Source organism: Lissotriton helveticus, chromosome 1_1 (assembly GCF_964261635.1).
Source record: "Lissotriton helveticus chromosome 1_1, aLisHel1.1, whole genome shotgun sequence".
Classification (NCBI taxonomy): domain Eukaryota; kingdom Metazoa; phylum Chordata; class Amphibia; order Caudata; family Salamandridae; genus Lissotriton; species Lissotriton helveticus.
Genome location: NC_136057.1, coordinates 536,836,734 through 536,856,957, shown reverse-complemented (window position 1 = coordinate 536,856,957; position 20,224 = coordinate 536,836,734). Strand labels below are relative to the sequence as shown.

Genomic DNA, 20,224 nt, shown 5'->3' with positions numbered 1-20,224 from the left:
TGGACTTGCATCGCTATACGCTCCTAATACAGAACAGGCTGCATTCCTCGACAAGGTATCACGCACTCTTGCGCAATGGCACGACATCCACATGATACTAGGCGGTGACTATAATTGGGTACTAAACGCGTCACTAGACCGATCCTTTCCGCCCCTTTCAGGTACAAGCACGCACCATGCCATGAAGGCTTTAAATAACTGGCTACACAATGGCACTTGAGGGATGCTTGGAGGCACCGTCATCCCCACAACAGGGTATATTCGTATTACTCGGAGGCTCATGACCTGCATGTGCGGCTGGACCATTATGTGCTCTCGGATGCACTGCTCCCCCATGTGTCGACAGTTTATTATTTAGGCAGAACGCACTCTGACCATAATCCGCATGTCTTGGAGGTGTCATGGGAACGCCCCCGCCCGCCAATCCCGACCTGGAAGCAGAGGTGCCTCTAAACTGATCTGCTTCGCAGGGAGGGAGAGGCGTTGGAAGGTAACACTGATCCTTTAGAACACCTCAGAGAACAACATTCTAGTTTACTGTACCAACTCCGTAATTTAAACTACGCAGCACACTCAGTGCGCACCCATCATATGGGAGACAAACCCGGCAGGTTGCTGGCGTGGCTGATCCGGCAAGACATGACTACCGCACTTGTGACAGCAATACAGAATACACAAGGAGCCATGGTGCACAACCAAGCTGACATACACCACGCTTTTGAGGAACACTACTCCACAATAGGCAGATCTTATTTGATAGCTATGGATACAGACATATAGAATTTCCTGTCCACACTAACATTGCCACAGCTTATGGACTGTCAGCAGGGAGAAGTAGGCGCTCCTCTGTTGCTGGAGGAAATAAGGGATAGTATTTACTCTCTATCGAACGGCAGGACGCCAGGTCCGGATGGGCTACCGGCTGAATTTTATAAGGCATACTCAGATGTGCTTGTACCAGAGCTGTTACGAGTATATGCGGCAGCGCTGGAATACTCAACACTCACCCCCACACAAAACGAGGCAACGTTGGTTTCTTTTTTGAAACCGAGCAGGAACCCTGACCTCCTGGGCTCTTACTGTCCATTGGCCCTGTTAAATACGGATTATAAAATTCTTGCCTCAGCCCTGGCCAAACGCATTGCCCCGTTTGTGCCAACTCTGGTACATGCTGACCAGAACAGATTTGTACCCACCAGAAGCACCTCCCTAAATATTCGTAGACTATTTTGAATTCAACAGTATGCCACGTAACACTGGCCCAGATCTGGCAGCCTAGTGTTGGACCTGGCGAAGGCTTTTGATTCGTCGGAGTGGCCTTACCTTGCAGCGGTCTTGCGTAAATACGAGTTGGGGGACGATTATCTACAGCTGGTGCAATTACTGTATCAGCGCCCCACAGTGCGGGCTAGCACGGGCAAGCTCCTATCAGACGAGAACAGGGTGAAACAAGGAACCAGCCAGGGATGCCCCCTGTCTCCGTTACTCTTTTCCCTGGCTATGGAACCATTGGCGCTCTCCTTCAAGAGGGTGGCACGGAATGGGGCATCCCTTTGAGTGATGGACTGCATACGGTGTCCCTATATGAGGACGACCTGTTATTATATATACGAGATCTTCATGCTGTGCCGCCGGAGATATCCGCGTTGTTCTGCAGGTTTGAGGCGGTGTCGGGCCTCGGGGTAAACTGGGCAAAGTCAGGCGCTTACTCTGTCTGTGAAGATGTAGCTGTAGCCGATATAATCATTAATGGTACTGCACTAAATTGGTATCCGACTACGTTCAGGTACCTAGGAATATATATTTACAGGTCCCCGTCCGATATACTGGAGGGTAATCTGATTCGCGCCATCTCCTCAATAAGGGCACAGATGCACTTCTGGAAGTCCATACCTCTCAATGTGATGAACCGTGTTACCTTAGCCAAAATGATAGTTCTGCCCAGGTTTTATATTATTTTGCAAATCTTCCAGTATATGTCCCAGTAAAGCTCTTTAGAGAATTGGAGGTGTTACTCCGTGGCTTGATATGGAATGCGGGCGGCCCAGGATAGCACTGCAGAAATTATATTCACCCCCTGATTGTGGCAGCTTAGCAGTCCCTCATCTGGAACTCTATTACTTAGCTGCACAACTACAGTGGGTCGCAAAGTGGCTAAGCGGCAAGAATCTGGCAGACACGGCAACCGAGAACACAGCTTGGACACAAGCCTAGATATGTGGTTTGTTTCACCCGCTAGGGAAAACTCCTCGCCCGGCGCAAATACATGTTGAACTAGCACACAGGTGTTTCAGGAGAAGCCTTCATCTCACAAAAGACACAACCCCATATGCCCCGGTACTGCCACTTCTCGGGACGCCCAGAGGCAGAGACCAAAGAACGGACATGACATTGATGCCCTGGGTTGAAGCGGAGTGGAGACACTTGGAGAACTATATGCAGTCGGTGCCTTGCTACCCTTTACGACATTGACCGCAGAAAATGGATTACCGGCAGGCCAGTTCCTTCTACACGCAGCCATTATGCGCACGTTCACGCTGGCATGGGGTGATATGGACAACGAGCCGCCGACACATCAGCTATTGCAGTACCTGCACGTAATGGGGGAGTGATCTCATGTGATACACTGGCTGGTGCAAGCCCTATTCATCCATCTCTTGAAGCCACTGCAGAGACTCTGCACACACTGGACTGAGGACAGAGGCCGCCCCTGGATTGATAGTGTGGGAGCGCATTTTGGCTAGTGCCACAAACATACAGCGAAATTCGCGAATCAAACTCATACAAACCTACATATTACACAGGGCATATCTTTCACCGGACAAAATCAATAAATACTATACCACTAACACTTCCGAATGTCCAAGGTACCGTCTCCTAGGTGCTTATCTATTACATATGCTGTGGTCCTGTCCCCTGCTTTTACACTATTGGTGCGCGATATTGGATACGCTCGCCAACTGTACTAGCACTGAGGTACCTTCCACGTGGGAGGTCTGCATCCTGGGGCTTTACAGGAGAACCAAGGCCAACAAGGTAGGCTCCCGATTTCGTGAACTGGGCCTCATAACAGCAAAACGACTTATAACTAAGAGGTGGAAGTACAAGGATCCACCAGAGGTATCACATTGGGTCAAATCCCTTGAGGTCTGGGTGCGGGCGGAGGGTACTACCCTACGCAGGGAAGAAACGGCAGGGTTACGTAAATATCCTATTGCGCAGACCTGGGACGAAATGCTCGGAACTCTCACACGCTTTATCGCCGCGCTGCATACACCCCCTGCGCAACAAGCGGGAACTGACACCTAATGAGCTACCTAGACACAGATGACTTGCTGTCTCTATATGCCACCCCAACTGAAATAGTTGGACTGAGCGTGAACCTCGTAATCCTTACAAACACCACACGGAAGTAGCTCCTGCCACGTGTCACCTTAACAATCACACAACAGCATAAAAGGAAGAAGTAGCAGCCCACACACTACACTCGCACGCTAGCCTTGCCGTGACTGCACCCAGATGGCACACTAGACACTTGATCCGTACACCCTCGGTTATTTGATGTCTCTTTTTTATTGATTTATTATTTGTTGTTATTGGATGTGGTTGATTTATTATATAAAATATCTAATGAACGGATTTGACGTTTACATGTATGTCGAGCTACTCGCTTAGGAAACCGCATGTGATGCACTTCGAGAGTCGAATCCAAATGTGAACGATATTCACCAGTATGCATTGATATTCCCGTGCATTATTCTTACTGCCATGGAGAGGCGTACTGAACACATTCATACTGGCCCTCCATTGGAGATAGCAGATGTGCACACCGTGGGAGCCCAAGACGACTTACAAACGCAAGTGCAACCTTATATCCCAGGTGTAGATGACACTGATATACTGTGACGGTAATGTTTAGCTATATATGTTTAGTGTTATGGAACCAGTGACATTATTGTTACAGCGCTGTGTATCGATGCTTGTCAACTAATGTAGCAGAAAAGATAAAATGCAATAAAGATATATTTTTTTTTAAATGCATGTGTATATATAATATTGATGTATCAATCAATCAATCAGGTCATTTGTAGAGCGCACTACTCACCCGTAGGGTCTCAAGGCGCTGGGAGGGGGGGGGGGTGCCGCTACTGCTCGAACAGCCAGGTCTTGAGCTTCTTCCTGAAGGAGAGGTGGTCTTGGGTCAGGCGCAGATTGGTGGGAAGTGAGTTCCAGGTCTTGGCGGCCAGGTAGGAGAAGGATCTTCCTCCTGTTGTCGCTCTTCGGATGCGGGGGACGGCGGCGAGGGCGTGGTTGGTTGATCTGAGGAGGCGCTTGGGAGTGTAGAAGTTGATCCGGTTGTTGAGGTAGCTCGGGCCTTGGTCGTGTAGGGCTTTGTGTGCGTGGGTGAGGAGGCGGAAGGTGATTCTCTTGTTGACCGGGAGCCAGTGCAGATCTCTCAGGTGTCCGGAGATGTGGCTGCGTCGGGGGATGTCGAGGATGAGTCTCGCCGAGGCGTTCTGGATCCGCTGGAGTCTCTTCTGGAGTTTGGCAGTGGTTCCGTATAAAACGTTATATACAATTATACATTGAAATTGTTATCTTACACTTTGCTTGCACAGTTAATTTGTTAACACTGGAAATACCTTCACAAATGAGAAACGTTAAAGGTACTCCAATTTTTTATTTTTTACTTCTGCGGGATCTGGAGGTTACACACATTTACACATACACACTGAGCTAACAGTTAAACTGCTCACTTCCTTACTACTACTTTTTGCTAGTTTTAAAACTTGGTTTCACTATTCAAGATGGTCTATGCTAACATTTGAACTACAATTTCCAAGACACATCACATTTTAATGAAAAAGTTACCATGAATAAAGTCACTATTACATTCCTAAAATATTGATAACTACTCCCAGACATCAACAACAGAAGACCCGTTTGATTTTTTTGTTCTAAGTGTGCATGAGAGGGAAGTTTGGGAAAGGAGGTAAATTAAAAAAATATTTTTGGATTCTACATAACCATCTAGGGATGTGCAAGATATGCACTTACGGTATTTACATTTTAAAGAAATCTTTTGAGGCCACACTGGGTCATTTCGTAAATTCCTCTATCAGTTCTTGACTCCTTTGAGAGGAATATGTCCATTGTTATTTGGAAGAGGAGTATTCCATATTTCCTGAAAAATGAGCCCCATAAGAAGATTTAACATCGTGAAGACTGTCTGATTGTCAAATAATGGCTTCCCTATTTGCTTCACTTTCTCAGTTAGGGGACCCACTTAAATACAGATGTGTGTCTATGGGTCTTTAAGTGTCACTCTTCTCTGATTAATTACCTGCACAGCTCAACTAGGGAGTAGAGTATATTTGGACAAGACCTTGACTTTTGTAACCCCCCAAAAAATCTGTGGGTTAAATCAGTTCTTCTTGCTCTAGTCTAAAGCTTCAGATTCAGGATCTTGTGAAGGATTGTTGGTTGAAGTTCTGTTAATTGAGTCAGTGTGGTGGTGTATGTCTCTGTGTGTAGCTATGCATTGTGACACGCATACCACTGCTCAGTTTTCTGCCACTATCCACTCTGCCTGGAACTGCTCTTTGCCAGATCCCCATTCTTAAATAAAGTGTGACGACTGTTAAATCATTTCCTTTCATCTTCAGAAAAGTTTGTTTGTGTGTTTTCAAGCGTGTAGGCGATGAGGCACATTAATCATATTCTTGATTTATGATCATATCTGCATTGTTTTACACAGCTTTCTGGTAGTAACACATTACTTCTTTTGTGAGTCCTAGACGGAACTACAGAAATTACATGTACCTATATTTTGTAGTTTTGATACAACTTTCTATGTCTGTCCTAGGGTTCGTTGCAACCAAGGAATTAACATATACTTAGGATGGGGGTTGGGTCTGCCCGTTACCTAAGATTGGATAGCTTCATTGTATATTTAAATTCCCTGCTCCTGATTCCATGGTGGTCCTCTCTTTTCTTGTTTGTTCGACCCCTGGAGCCTTTAGGTTTCACCCTCTGTCACCCCATCTCTATCTCTCTCTCCCCATCAGTGCATCCCCATATTATTCTTTTTACCTACTCCCATTTACTGCCTCCTCCTCACCTTCTCCTTCCCTACATCTCCTCTTGGTTTTTCACTTTCACTCTGCCTCCCCCACCTGCCTCTTTTTACCTCCTTCGCAACTTCTGACCACCGCACAGCTGTCCGCCACAAGCTTTGCCAGTGTTTTGTAGAACTGGACAGCGACACAAATCATATTAATATTGTTCCCCTTACAAACAATGCTCATTTAAATCTAGCCTCTGGACATTGACATATTTAATTACAGCATGGAGGCGCTGATAGAATTTACACCACTAAAGGGCAAGCACAGCAGACCCAAACTTTTGTCTGCCATGTTGCTCACAGCATCCTTATGGAGACAGGAAGTACCTTTGAAAGCTTGAGAAAGATAGAAGGAAAACACCTTCTCCACCAAGTCTTGTACTCTGGACACCTTGAGAAAAAGCTACTAAGACCACATATTCAGAGCCAAGTCAACTCAGGCCCCTTATTGACGTTGCAAAGGACAGACATAAACCTATCTTTGATGTGATTAAGCAGTGAAACAACTCGTTCTTCATCTAAGGCTAGACCAATCACTCCTGTCGACATGCACAATGATTTTGTGTAGTTCTTTGACAAAAAGTAAAGAGCATAGAGGCCTATCACTGCCTTCCATTTAAACAGTATACCCAAACATAATTTAAATCACAAAGCACAGCACTTCTGGTCCCTTTTTGACCTAGTTTCAGAAAGGAAGACCATGACTAAGGAGAACCTATCCAGCCCCTTTTCTGATGCTATCCCTGGTTCTATCAGTAAGGATGTCGCAGAACAGCTCATCCCCATTAGTTCACTCTGGTAAAGTCTTCTTTTGGCATTGTGTTTTTCTGAGCTACCTAAAAGTTGCCCAAATCTCTCCTCTCTTCAAAAAAACAAACAAAAAAATATCGCATTGACCAAAACCTAAACCTTGGGTAAGGTGATAGAAGGCTGCGTAGCCTCCCAGCTGTTATCCCACATTCATGCCATTAGCTTCCTATGAACTCCACAGTAGGTAAGGTAGGCTTCTGACAGAATTCAGCACTGAGAAGGAATGCCTGCAGATTATTGTTGATTTACTCCACATACTGCTTGACCTCTCAACTGTTTTTGATGCAGGCAGTCACATGCTTTGATCAGCAACCTAAGAAATAGAGTTGGCCTTGAAGGAGTAGTTCTTGAATAGTTAACCTCCTATCGTTTTTTTTTTATTTGACTTTTTGTCCAGAAAAACAAACACAGACCCAGTACATACATTTCACTTGAAGTATTGTACTCATTGTACTGACATCATTAGATCATAATAAACAGCACAATTAGCTCTGTGCAGGCTGCGTGGGGACAAGTCAGCAGCCCCAGGGCTATGCAATAATGATGGTGGTGACCTTGTGCTACAAATAGGGAATGAAGCCTATATGTCCCTAGGAAGAGCAGCCGACAGACAGTGTCAGCATATTGTTTTGACATGTCTTGACTGTAAGCAGCACCTGACAGCCACCCCTTCACAGTTTGTACTCTTTTCTGCATCCACATCATGGCCGCACACCTGTAGGGCTGTTTAGGGTAGTTCACCTCCTATCTGATGAACTGTTTACAAGTAGTGACATTTGGGAGTTCTATATCCAAGCAAGTCTACCTGCAACAAGTTGTTCCTCAAGGCTCAATCCTCACATCAGCCCTGTTTAACCTCTATTGTGAATCACTATGCGAGTCCTGTCTGCTGATGATAACCAGGTCTTCCTGAAAGTCTGCTCTGTGGACAACCTCCTCCTTCTGTCAACACCCTGAGAAAAATTCAGATGTTGATGTCAACTCATCTAAATCTTAATCCAGCAAAAACAGTATTCTTACTGCCTCAGTGCTCTGAGCAATTAGAACCTACCTTTAGGAGAGGGTAGAGAACCCTTGATCCTCCAGAGTCCAATTGTGCAAGGTCAAAGTGTTTCATTCCGACTAAAGCTCCTCTGGGGGCTCCGACAGCTCATTCTGAAACAGTACTTAAAAGTAGTTGTTCTAGAACTGGGTCTCTCCAGACTACACTACTAGCCCTTGCTCCTCTCTGGCATCGCTAAAGTACATTTAGCTCTGCTTAGAGCAGTTCTGCAGGTTGTGGCTTTTTTAGTTCATAGCCACAAGAATTCTTACCAAATCCATCCATCTTGCCTTACAGTGGCTTCCAACTGAGATGAGAGTTCAATTTAAAAGTGCTTGCACAACACACAAAGCCTCGCATTTCTCTTCGCCCACCCACCTATCTAACTGGAAAGTCGAAAATCTGTGCTGCACAAATGGGTTTGAGAAATGCACAATCCGTTCGAATGGAGCCGCCTACCTTTAAGTAAGAGTTAAATGAATGAATCATTATCTGGAAGTGCAACGAGAATCTGAAACTCCCTTCCTTCGACCCTCCAGTCATTGGCATGCCAAGCTACCTTCAAAAGAGAACGCTTCAAAAGACACTTGGGAGAATTCTATGATCTCTTACATACTCTTTTAAGAAACTTGGAAATCATGGTCTATTTTTATCTTTTCGTTTATTTTATTGCAAATGAATGAGCCTGATGACTGTTGGATATTATCCTCTTATAAAGCACTCTGATGTTCTTAGGCCATGTTTATGTTCTCTAAAATCATAAATGAATAAATAAATAAAACTGCGGTCCCAGTAATAGCAAAGCCAGTACTGGTGGGCAGCTTTCTTGAAATGTTAATTTTTATACCTCCAGGATGGCCACAAGCTGCATCTAGTAGTCTAGTATTTACTGAACTTCGGCCTTTGTTTAATTGTGTTGTATTACACCTCCTTAGGTTGCTCCTTACTCTTCAACTCCAAATGTGAGAAATGAAAGAGCTCAGCAAACGCCATCACCTATATCTTCTACATGGATGTCCTCCCCCGATACATCACAAAAGGTATGTTTACCAGGAATAATATATTTCTAATATTTGTGTCTGTTCCGTTTGTATGATTGTCCATTGTTCTTTCTCATTACATCTCATTATTCCTTTTCTTTATGCACTGATTGTAAAACATTTTTATCCTGAGCATGAAGAAAAGCAGTGGTTTTAGAAACCAGAGATCTGACTTTATATGACAAGTTCATTTTGTCAATGTCATTACGTTCTCTGGGCTACTTTAAAGTAGTATATGGCATTCTAAACCAATCTTTGTTAAACTGTAAAATTGGTGACACAATAGCTATGGTTAACCAAATACATTTAAGTTTCTGTCTACTGTTACAGAAGAGCAACTCAGTTGAGAGACAGGAATATATGAAAAGCATAATATTTCTTGTGTTGATCAAATTCTACTTTTTCACTTTTGTTGTTTTGGTATTTGGTCTCCAATAGCAGTAGGTTGTTCCAATAGAGTAAATATCAGTATATTTTTAAATATGCTTAGTAATTACGAAGTAAGTTCTCTCCTGATTTTAGCTAAGACTGTTAACTTGTTCATGTCCTCCATTTCATTTTTATGACAAGAAGGTAAGACTTGGCTGCTAAATTCCTAAACTGGAGGTCTGGCTCTAATCCTGATTTAGGCACAGCACTTGAGAATAAATCATGGGTTCTTGAAGAATCACTTAATCTGCGTTTGTCTCAAGCTGCATTTGCCATGCAAAAATGAATAATGCAAACCAAGTGTCTCCATCATTCTTACATTACTAATTCTATGGTGCTAGATATATAAACGTTACCTATTATTTACACATAGGTTTGTTGCAGTGGCTGTAGAAGGCTTAGTTTTTCAACTAACACTTGTGCTTAAGACATACTCCTGGGAAGATCTTCGAAGACTGGCGCCTGTATGAACTAACACGTTTGACTTTCTGTCACATCTGTTAGCTGTTCTTCTTTACAGAGGAAGCAGTTACTACACTGTTGAGAAAACATAAACATAGGCTGACATAAGAGTACCAGACATAATTGTATCTAGAACTGCAAGAAGCCCACTGGATGGTATAGAAATATGACTTATGAAGTAGTGAACAACTTTTGAAACATTTTCGTATGTGGGAAAAAATTATTTGTCCTTTTTTTGGATGAGAAGTGTAACAAACTAGATAATGTGGTGGAATCCTGATTAGGATTCTGTGATTAAACTGAAGGAATATCTGCCCATTGTATTTTAGTTGTCAAGGATAGATTTATCCACCAGTCTTGCAGATATGTAGTAATTGTAAGTGTATACTATGTTACATTTTTGTATTCCTTGGATTGCTTGGCTGCCACAGTCATCTAGGTACTTGCGTTATATCGCCTCTTGGGGTACAGGGTTTATCATGTTATGCAGATTTGTAGAGCACATTTTCACCCGGCAGGTCCTCCTGGCTCTCAGAAGTTTAGTGAATTTAGGCACAACTAGAGCGTAGTGAAGCTACTCAAAAAGCCTGTTCCTCAGCTTCTTACGAACTTCGAGTGTGGAAGAGGCTCTTATGTATACTGGCAGGTGGTGGTTCCACTATCTAGGGACGATGCAGGAGAAGACTTGGCTGCCCGATCTGCAAGTTGATTCCCCAGTGTTGTAATACAGATTCCCACTGTATTCTAATGAACAACGTGAGTGATAACATCCTATATTTTGGTATTTATGGTATTTATAGAGCGCAACCAATCATCCCCAATGGGATATCACGGTGCTATCCTGACAGTAGTGAATAGTTAACAGATAACAGAGTGAGGATTGTGTTTAGTCAGATTTTGGAAAAATAAATGTTTTTAGTTGCTTCCTGAAGGACAAATAACAGTCTGTTAATCTGAGTTCCTGCGGCAGCTTGTTCCAGTTATTTGGCGCCAGGTGGGAGAACGCCCGTCCACCCATCCTAGCTGTTTTCACACGAGTGTTGCTTGCTCTAGCAGCTGTACAGGAACGCAGGTTCCTCGTTGGAGCATAGAATCTGATTTTATTTTTTAGGATGCGAGGGCCCGTATTGTGCAATGCTTTGTGTTATGCACATTAGCTTGAAGATAGCTCTCTGTCTCATTGGTAGCCAGTGAAGCTCACGCAGGCAGCTTTTGGCTGGGTCGTACTTCCTTTTATTGCAAATTGCCTTTGCTGCAGCGTTCTGTACGACTTGTAGTTTCGTGAACAGATAGTCCGCCATTCCCATTAACAGGGAATTTCCGTAATCCAGCCTACTCATTAATAAAGACTAGACAAGTATCTTCCTACAGTCAGTGGGGATCCATGGAAAAACTCGCCGGAGCATCTTGAGTATTGCAAAGCCTTTGCCACAGATTGTGGATACATGGGTTTTCATACTCACGGTATTATCTAGAGTCAGACCTAAATGTTTGGCCGTTGATGCTGGGATAGGGGCGGTGCCCAGAGTTGTGGGCCACCAGCTGTTATCCCATAGGTGTGTATGTCTACCAAACAGCAGAATCTCAGATTTGTCTGCGTTTAGTTTGAGACAATGGCTATGCATCCAGTTGGCTAGTTCGGTCAGGCAGTTCAGTAGCCTATTCTTAGGGTCGTCTTCTTCATCTAATGAAATCATTAGTTGGGTGTCGTCTGCGTAAGAGCAGATCCCAACACCCCACTTTCTCCCTATATCTGCTAGTGAGGAGACAAACACATTGAATCGGGTTGGGCTCAATGAGGCCCCTTGTGGGACCCCATACTTGATGTTCAGGGGAGAGGAAACAAAATCACCCATTCGTACTGACTGTGTTCTGTCTTGCATGAAAGACTGCAACCATCCTAATGCCTTATCCCGGATACCCTTGGCTGCTAGGATTTCCAGGAGTCTGTGGTGTGGGACGGTGTCAAATGCCGCCGAGAGGTCTAGTAGAATCAAGGCGACTGTCTTTCCCTGATCTACCTTGGTTCTGATATTGTCTGACACTGCCAGGAGTGTTGTCTCCGTGCAATTGTTAGCCCGGAACCCTGTCTGGGAACTATCCAATAGATCATAGGTCTCTAAGAATTTGGAGAGCTGCCTGTTGACCAATTTCTCCAGCACCTTAGACAAATAAGGAAGTTGGGAAATGGGCCGATAGTTTGCCGGGTTATGAATATCAGATCCATTATCAACATGTAGCAAAATAAAACTGTTAACTTCAAGCCGTTTCCTTTAGCTATTAGGAGAATTAGTTGGTTCATTTTTCCGTACAAATTATGGTTATTGTTCTAGAAAGCTAAAATGAGATGACATTTCCATACATTTTCGGTTATCTCCCTTATCAAACATTTGAGATGTCATCAACGATGTCATTTGACAGGTCATGAGGGTGATTTAATGTCTGAGGTCATAAGCAGTGCGTGACTGGATGGGTTTTGTAGTTCAATTCACTAAACTATAACTTAAAGTTTAGTAAAACACACCCTGGTCACATAATTTGGCCCTCTCCTTCTGCATATTTCCAGTGGCCCTCTCTATAAGTGGGGAATTTCATTGGTTTTTCATTTTTTAAACAGTGGTTCTTATTTCAACTTCTAACTATGTCACTTTAAAAAAAATAATAATCACTGGGAGCCATGAAATATGGCAAACATTTCACAGTCTCCTGTGAAATAACATTTCATCTTCATGATATGTCAGCCACTGAAACATGTGCAGAGTTTTACCATTGTCAGGGCTACTAGGATTATGCAACATGGTTAACTAAATTATCGAGCAAAAACGCAAATTATGTGTCAATTCTCTGGCAGTATCATTTTCATCTATTTGATTTAGAAGCAATGATTTTAGTAGTCTTAAATTATTTAACAAATTATGCACCACTTGTGGTAAATCCATAATTTTGTGGTAAATGGTGCTGACACAGAAATGTATAAATCTACTGCCATTCACCATTTCCAATTTTGCCAAAATGTATTCAACAACGGTAAACAAAACATAAACATTTTAATTCCAATGTTTGCTCACTCTTAGCTGCAATTTGGGGAAAGTAGCTCTTTTTTAGCAAAACCCCCGTAATATATGAATAAACATTACTGGTAACATGTAATTTGGCCCTATTTTATCATCTTGGTGTTCATTTGACATTTCCAAACCATTCAGCCTTCGACCTGACAATTTTTCATCAACAGAAACTTCTGAAAGTTACTACTCCGCTATCTGTCTTCTATCTCTCTATCTTTTCCAGAAAGGAAAAAGGCTTTGAAAATAGCTTTGGAAAGCATGCCGTAAACTGGGCTGCCCTACGAAGCCATTCTCAGCACTGTTAGTGAGGCAGACAGGATTTTTCTGATGGTGGCTCTGCTGCTGAAAACACAGAATTCACCCAAACTTTAAATGAGGCAGAGAATCAATGGCTGGGCAAAGGTGGCTCTTTAAATAAGGCTCAAAACAATGAATAGCCACACCTCACAACCTTTGCAAACCCCATTGATGAAATGATCGAATGAGAGATAGGTAAATGGAAATAGACTAGTGACAATTATATAAATACAAAATTAGGCATTGTACAGGACTACTCCCCAAATCAGTAAACACTGGGCACTGCTGGAGATTGTGACGACAAGGAGGCAGCAGCCATAGCTATTCATTAACTAAAGAGATTGTATAGTTCCATGTGTTTTGCCAAAGTTCTATATGGCAGCGAGGTCTTGGGTTTTACTGATTTACAACAGTTACAAACTGAAGAGAATAAATATTTGCGGCGATTGCTGAAAGTCCCCCAGAGTACACCTTCCCACATTATCCACGAGGAATTGGGTGTTACTTACATTAGAGACCGGTCGCAACTCAAACCCCTAACATGTTGGATTAAAATGTGGACAACCCTGAGGCCCTACTAAGTAAGCAGATCTTAATGGACTGCATTGCCCGGGCCCGGGGTTGGAAGATCCCTTGGTTAAGTATGTGAGGCAAACTTTAACAGGCCTTGGATGTGCGGATTATTTTAACAACCCGACAAAATTGCTACCCCGGGACAAGGCGCATGTCAAGGCTGAATTTTTAAAGCATGTGGCATCTCTCAGGGAAGACAGGGAGCTGACTAAACCATCGGTGAGAGATCACGTGCTGACCAAATCCTGTCTGGGAATCGAACCCTATCTGTCCTTTATTCACAACAAACAGGACAGATTTATAAGGACTCGTTTCAGGTTGAACCTACTACATCATATTTTGGCGGTTCCCGCAGGATATACATCATCTATAGAGTTGAAGGGCCCGTGCGGCTCCGACCAACGGTCTCCGCAGGATACCCTTCACTTTGTTTTACTATGTCCCTATTATGCTCACCCTAGGAAGTTATTTTTAAAACGCATTCTAAAGAACGCCAGGCTCGAGCAGGCAAATGTGGCCTATTGTTTCCAAAACTGTCCTGAGAGGTTTTAACACTTTTTTGTACTATAAACTTAAGGTCGGCTGTGAGACTCAGAAATACAAGAGGCGAGGGGTGAATATACATGGTTGTAGTACCTCTTTGTTAGTAATTTTAATAATGAACTGTGTGGGGGTGGGCAAGTTCTTAGCATACATGAATTAATTATTCGTGCACCTATATGATCGATTTTATATGTAACCCGCCATCACACCCACGCCGACCCACTCTAACCCAGGACAATTTATATATGACCCCTAAGAAGAATGACACTGGAGAAGTGGCCCTATTTGTGAATTGATTGCCCATGTATTTTAGCCCGGTTTGAATCCTTTTGTGATGTTCCTTTTAACTGTAATTTTATGGTATTGTATTTATGCTGAATAAAGTAATCTTGATTGATTGATTGACTAAAGAGGTATACAGTAATCCCCTAACCAACAAGCAGATTCAATACTATTCATTACTTTGAAAATGATTTCTGCAGCCTAAGCAAGCTAACCTCAACACACAAGGCCAAAGTTAGCCTGGACCTGTAACACTAAAATTGTTCTGCTGATTCGGATCTATCAGGTTTTGAGTATTATGTTCAGTGTCTTTATCTTGTTTTTATTGCCTCACAATTCCTATCCTTAGCCATGTATTTGCTCTGACTTTATGCATCCATTATCCTGCAGCTTATCCTGCATCTGTTGTGTTTCATAGCTGGTTTGTATCTTTTTAAAATATTTCATAACTGTTAACAATGAAAATATGTTTTTCTTTCAATTTTGTTAAGATTTGTGTAGAATACTTGCCTTTTCCTCTTTTATGGATGTTATAGTTATGTTTTCCTCCTCTAGGTATCCCCTTTTTAATAAGTTACAACTGTTAATCATTTATGGGTGAATAACAAATATAGAATGAATGTTTGTTTAATGTCAACATAATAATTAGTAACTCGACTATATTCACTGTATTTAACCTGAGCTGCTTCCTCTGTTTTAAAATAGCTGTTGAGTTGTGAACAAAGTTTAATACAAGCTGTTAATTTCATTTCTCTTAGTATTATAATTCAAAGAGCTCTTTTTCACAGAATGAAAATAAGTTCGAGGCATTTGATCACTTTCTGCTAGTTGATTATTCTGAAAGATTTAACAATGACCGGATAATGGAATGCATGTTAGGAATAGACTGTGAAGAGCTAGACATGAACTTTGTTCCAGGAGATTGAGATAGACCATGCAAAAATGCATCACCTATTTTTGCTGAAGGCTAGCAGGAAACACTTTCAACCTTCACCTACTGAGACTTATCAACCTTCCTTCCATTAGAGACCAGAATAGCAGGCTTGTGCTGTTATGGTGAACACCATTACCCTGCTAAAACTCATTCAAGAAGATCCAGATAATGGTTCAATACAGACCTTAAATTAAATTAATAAACTCAGAATGAGGGTCAGAAAATAGAGAAACCACCCTCTCCAACTCATCTCTCACTCGTCCGAATAAAATGTCTAAAATATAACAAGCATCGGCATAGCCAATAGGTCTCACCGTTGGGACCTTATACGTGTTTAGTTATCCAGGACAATATCCTTGGTGCAACCACTGTTGCATGGCTAAACACTTATAAGGTCCCAAAGGCGAGAGAGCTATTGGCTATACCAATGCTTCTTCTATTCGCCTGCAGATGCTGGAAAATATTGTGAATTAGGCTTAGCGCTAGTAAGTGGTGGAGCTGAACGGGAAGTGGGGGCCATGACCCCTAGCTCTTCTTGTCCTGCAGTACCCGAGGGAAGGCACGTCTGCCTGGCGCCTAAAATTAGGAACTTTGCTTGCATTTTATAATTGAAATGCAAGCGCTTTATTTGCGCAAGCAGCACCCACATTCAACTCTTGTAAAGGACTCTGATGCCCTTGGGTCTAGTTCATGCTATATAAACCTTAAAAATAAATAAACTGTAATTTATTGGTCAAACGAGTTATAAGGGTGAACTGTCTTTGAAAGTTAAATTAGGTTTTTCTTCTGGTGCAGAGTTTTTTTATTGTAAGCCAAAGATAGGAGAGTGGGCTTGATATAACGCTGATCAACCAATATCATGAAATAGTTTTTGCTGTTCACAGTGTAACTTGTAAACTGTACACCTACTGTCCTTTTAGATTTTTTTTTATAGGTACTATTTGTATTCTGTGCATTAGGATATGATTTTAATTGCATGTGTCTTTATATCATGATAGAGGGTTAAGATCCCACTGATCCTTTTTGTGATATTTCACAAGGTTGATTGTTACTTGAAAAGTATCTCACGCAAATACTGCTCAGTGGGTTGCAGGGTATTGAGGTCCAGCTGGCTCCCTGTCTCAATTGGACACATCAACAAAGTCCTTGGGATCTGGGATCTAGAAAGCCTAATATTAGGCTGTGTTCTAGAGAATCTAGAATACGTATTATTGAAACAGTCATAATCACCTGCCCTGCTCCAAAATCCATTCTATTATAACATCTTCCCTTAAGTTAGACTATAATGCGATTACCTCACTACTTTGGCCACTATCTTCTGTATTTCAAGGGGGCACTGTGGTCTGTACAACTGTGTAAACCTATGGATCTCTGCCACCATCATCAATAAATTGTGCAATTAGTGAGAGAAAATGGAAAGGAAGCTTTAACTTGACTTTCTCATATATTATGATAATGGCATTTATTCTTTACGTAGTATGCTTTTTTGTGTGCTCATCAGCTATGAATATACTCCTGAAGCAATGTATCAAGTAGTGATTGTGGAAAAAACTCTCATTACAACTGATGGCAAATATATTTTCCATTTTGTAGGTGTCTCCTTACAACTCAATTCCAACCGCAAAGCCTGAAAAAGTGCAACATTCTCCATTACCTGCATCTGCTATGTGGTTACCCTTAGCCGATGCTCCCCAGAAGGTTTGTGATGTACTAACGTTTGGTTTAACCAGCTTTATGCTTGAAGCGGTCGCTCCCCTCGCTGCTCCCTGATCATTGGGCTGGTATTGTAGCGCTTAGAGCCACGCATTGCTCACACTGCTAATCTATTGATCATCGCAGCGCTCATTGCCAGACTTGCTCGCATTGCTGTATTGTAGGTCATTGTGGCGCTGTACCATCTGACTGTGCTTTGCCATTGTTGTTAACTGTGTCACTCGCTTTGCCTGCTTTGATTTCTGTTGCCTGACTGTGCTGCCCAGTTCCATAGCGCTTCAGGAAGATCGTGCCTGTTTCGTTTTTTTTGCTTGCAGCCATTTTGGTGTTTGTTGTTTACTCCCACCTCGGCTATCCACCCCGCACCCCCAGCTGCTCCTCCCTCCTACAGAGAGTGTTAGCCCTACCCATCCACCTAGCCATCCACCTACAGCGCTGTGACCGTCCGAAGCCTCTCTGAAGTGGTCGCTCCCCTCGCTGCTCCCTGATCATTGGGCTGGTATCGTAGCGCTTAGAGCCACGCATTGCTCACACTGCTAATCTATTGATCATCGCAGCGCTCATTGCCAGACTTGCTCGCATTGCTGTATTGTAGGTCATTGTGGCGCTGTACCATCTGACTGTGCTTTGCCATTGTTGTTAACTGTGTCACTCGCTTTGCCTGCTTTGATTTCTTTTTTTGGCTTGCAGCCATTTTGGTGTTTGTTGTTTACTCCCAGCTCGGCTCTCCACCCCGCACCCCCGCCTCCCAGCTGCTCCTCCCTCGCCCCCGCCCCCCCCCCCCACTATCCACATATGACAGATGCCTTTGCGCGCAGCGTCCACGCGCAGCGGTCGCGCCGAAGGTGCGCCGAAGGTGCGCCAAAGGTAAGCCCGTCTACGCCCGTCCGCGCCTGGACCGCACCCAGCGCCAGACCCCCTGGCCCTCGCGGTCCTCGCATTACCCACCCCACTCGCTTAACGTATGACACTGCTACCCTCCTTGCCATTAACCCCGGACGCACCCCACAATGCTGCGTAGCTACCCCAGGATACACCCACGGACCATTCGCATGCCAATCCTGCAAGTTCGCCTGCATCAGAACCCACGCCAAATCCTCTTCCTCCAAACACAGCTCCGACTCTAACCACCTGAAATGCATCCTGCTGAACACCCGATCGGTCCACAAACACGCCACTGAACTCTGGGACCTACTCGACACTACATCGCCGGACGTCGCCTTCCTTACAGAAACCTGGATCAACGCCTCATCAGCGCCCGACATCGCCATAGCCATCCCGGACACCTACAAGATCATCCGAAAAGACCGCACCAACCAAACAGGAGGAGGCATCGCCATCGCCCATAAGAACACCATCCGAATAACGACCAGCTCCGACGATAACCTCGCGAACGCCAAACACCTTCACTTCCAGATCCACACCGACCCCAGGACCACACTTAGAGGCACCCTCATCTACAGACCACCGGGAACCCGCACACAATTCAACGAAGACATCACTGACTTTATCAGCCCACATGCCCTCACCTCCGAGAACTACATTCTATTGGGTGACCTCAACTTCCACCTGGAAAAGAAAAACGACAGCAACACCACCACCCTCCTAGACAACCTGGCCAATCTCGGACTCAAACAACTTGTCGACACCCCAACCCACTTAGCCGGACACACGCTCGACCCTATCTTCACCTCCAGCAAACACATCTCCTTCGATCACACCACAGCTCTCCATTGGACGGACCACAGCTGCGTTCACTTCAGCTAAAAAAAGAGCACGACCCACATCCCACCACAACCTATTCCTCGAAAAAACTGGAACAAAATCACCACCGACCAACTCTTCACATCGCTTAACCAAAACCCCCCCCGCCATATCATCGGACCCAAACCAAGCTGCCACTAAACTAACACAATGGATCACTCACAGCGCCAACGAACTAGCACCCTTGAAAAACCACCAGTTCAAACAAGATAGCAAAAAGGCCCCCTGGTTCAACGATGACCTTAAGAAATCCAAGAAGTTATGTCGTACCCTCGAGAAAACCTGGAGAAAAAACCCAACCACTAACAACCTGACCACCTTCAAGGACGCCACCCGCAAACACCACCAATTGATCCGATCCACCAAGAAATCAGCTTTCAAGGATAGACTCGACAACAACGCTCAAAACAGCAAAGAACTATTCAACATCGTCAAAGAATTAACCAACCCCACCGCCGGCACCAACGACATCACTCCCTCCCAAGACCTTTGCGACTCTCTATCCTCCTCCTTCCACAACAAAATCGCCGACATTCATAACAGCTTTGAAAACCTGTCTGAAGAACAACCCACACCACCCACCTTCGAACGAAAACAGCACTCTCACAACCTTTGCACCTGGAACCCTATCACTACTGAAGACACCATCCGTCTGATGAACTCCACCCACTCAGGCTCACCAACTGATCCATGCCCCCACCACATCTTCAACAAAGCAGACTCCATCATCGCACCCCATCTCCGCGATGTCATCAACTGCTCCCTCAACTCCGCCACCTTCCCAGAAACCTGGAAACATGCCGAACTCAGCGCCCTTCTGAAGAAACCCACAGCGGACCCCTCTGAACTTAAGAACTACCGCCCCATCTCACTCCTCCCCTTCCCGGCCAAAGTCATCGAGAAAGCCGTCAACACTCAGCTCGCCACCTTCCTTGAATCCAACAATTCCCTCGACCCTTCTCAGTCCAGCTTCCGAGCCAAACACAGCACCGAAACAGCCCTCATCGCAGCCACAGACGACATCCGAGCGCTACTGGACAACGGAGAAACAGTTGCCCTCATCCTACTCGACCTCTCCGCCACCTTCGACACAGTATGTCATAGCACACTCATACAACGCCTCAACAACATCGGAATACAAGGTAA

The 20,224-nt window shown here is 44.0% G+C and overlaps 1 protein-coding gene across 7 annotated transcripts in view; it reads left to right on the top strand.

Annotated features, from left to right (window-relative positions):
- The window catches only part of EPS8 (EGFR pathway substrate 8, signaling adaptor), a 1,030,589-nt gene that overhangs the window by 780,401 nt on the left and 229,964 nt on the right, over positions 1–20,224 (top strand). For all 7 annotated transcript variants that reach the window (XM_078674027.1, XM_078674024.1, XM_078674021.1 and 4 more), the window contains 2 exons: positions 8,912–9,016; positions 17,195–17,299. In XM_078674027.1, the coding sequence (XP_078530153.1) occupies positions 8,912–9,016; positions 17,195–17,299 (210 nt within the window). The remainder of the gene's footprint in view (positions 1–8,911; positions 9,017–17,194; positions 17,300–20,224) is intronic.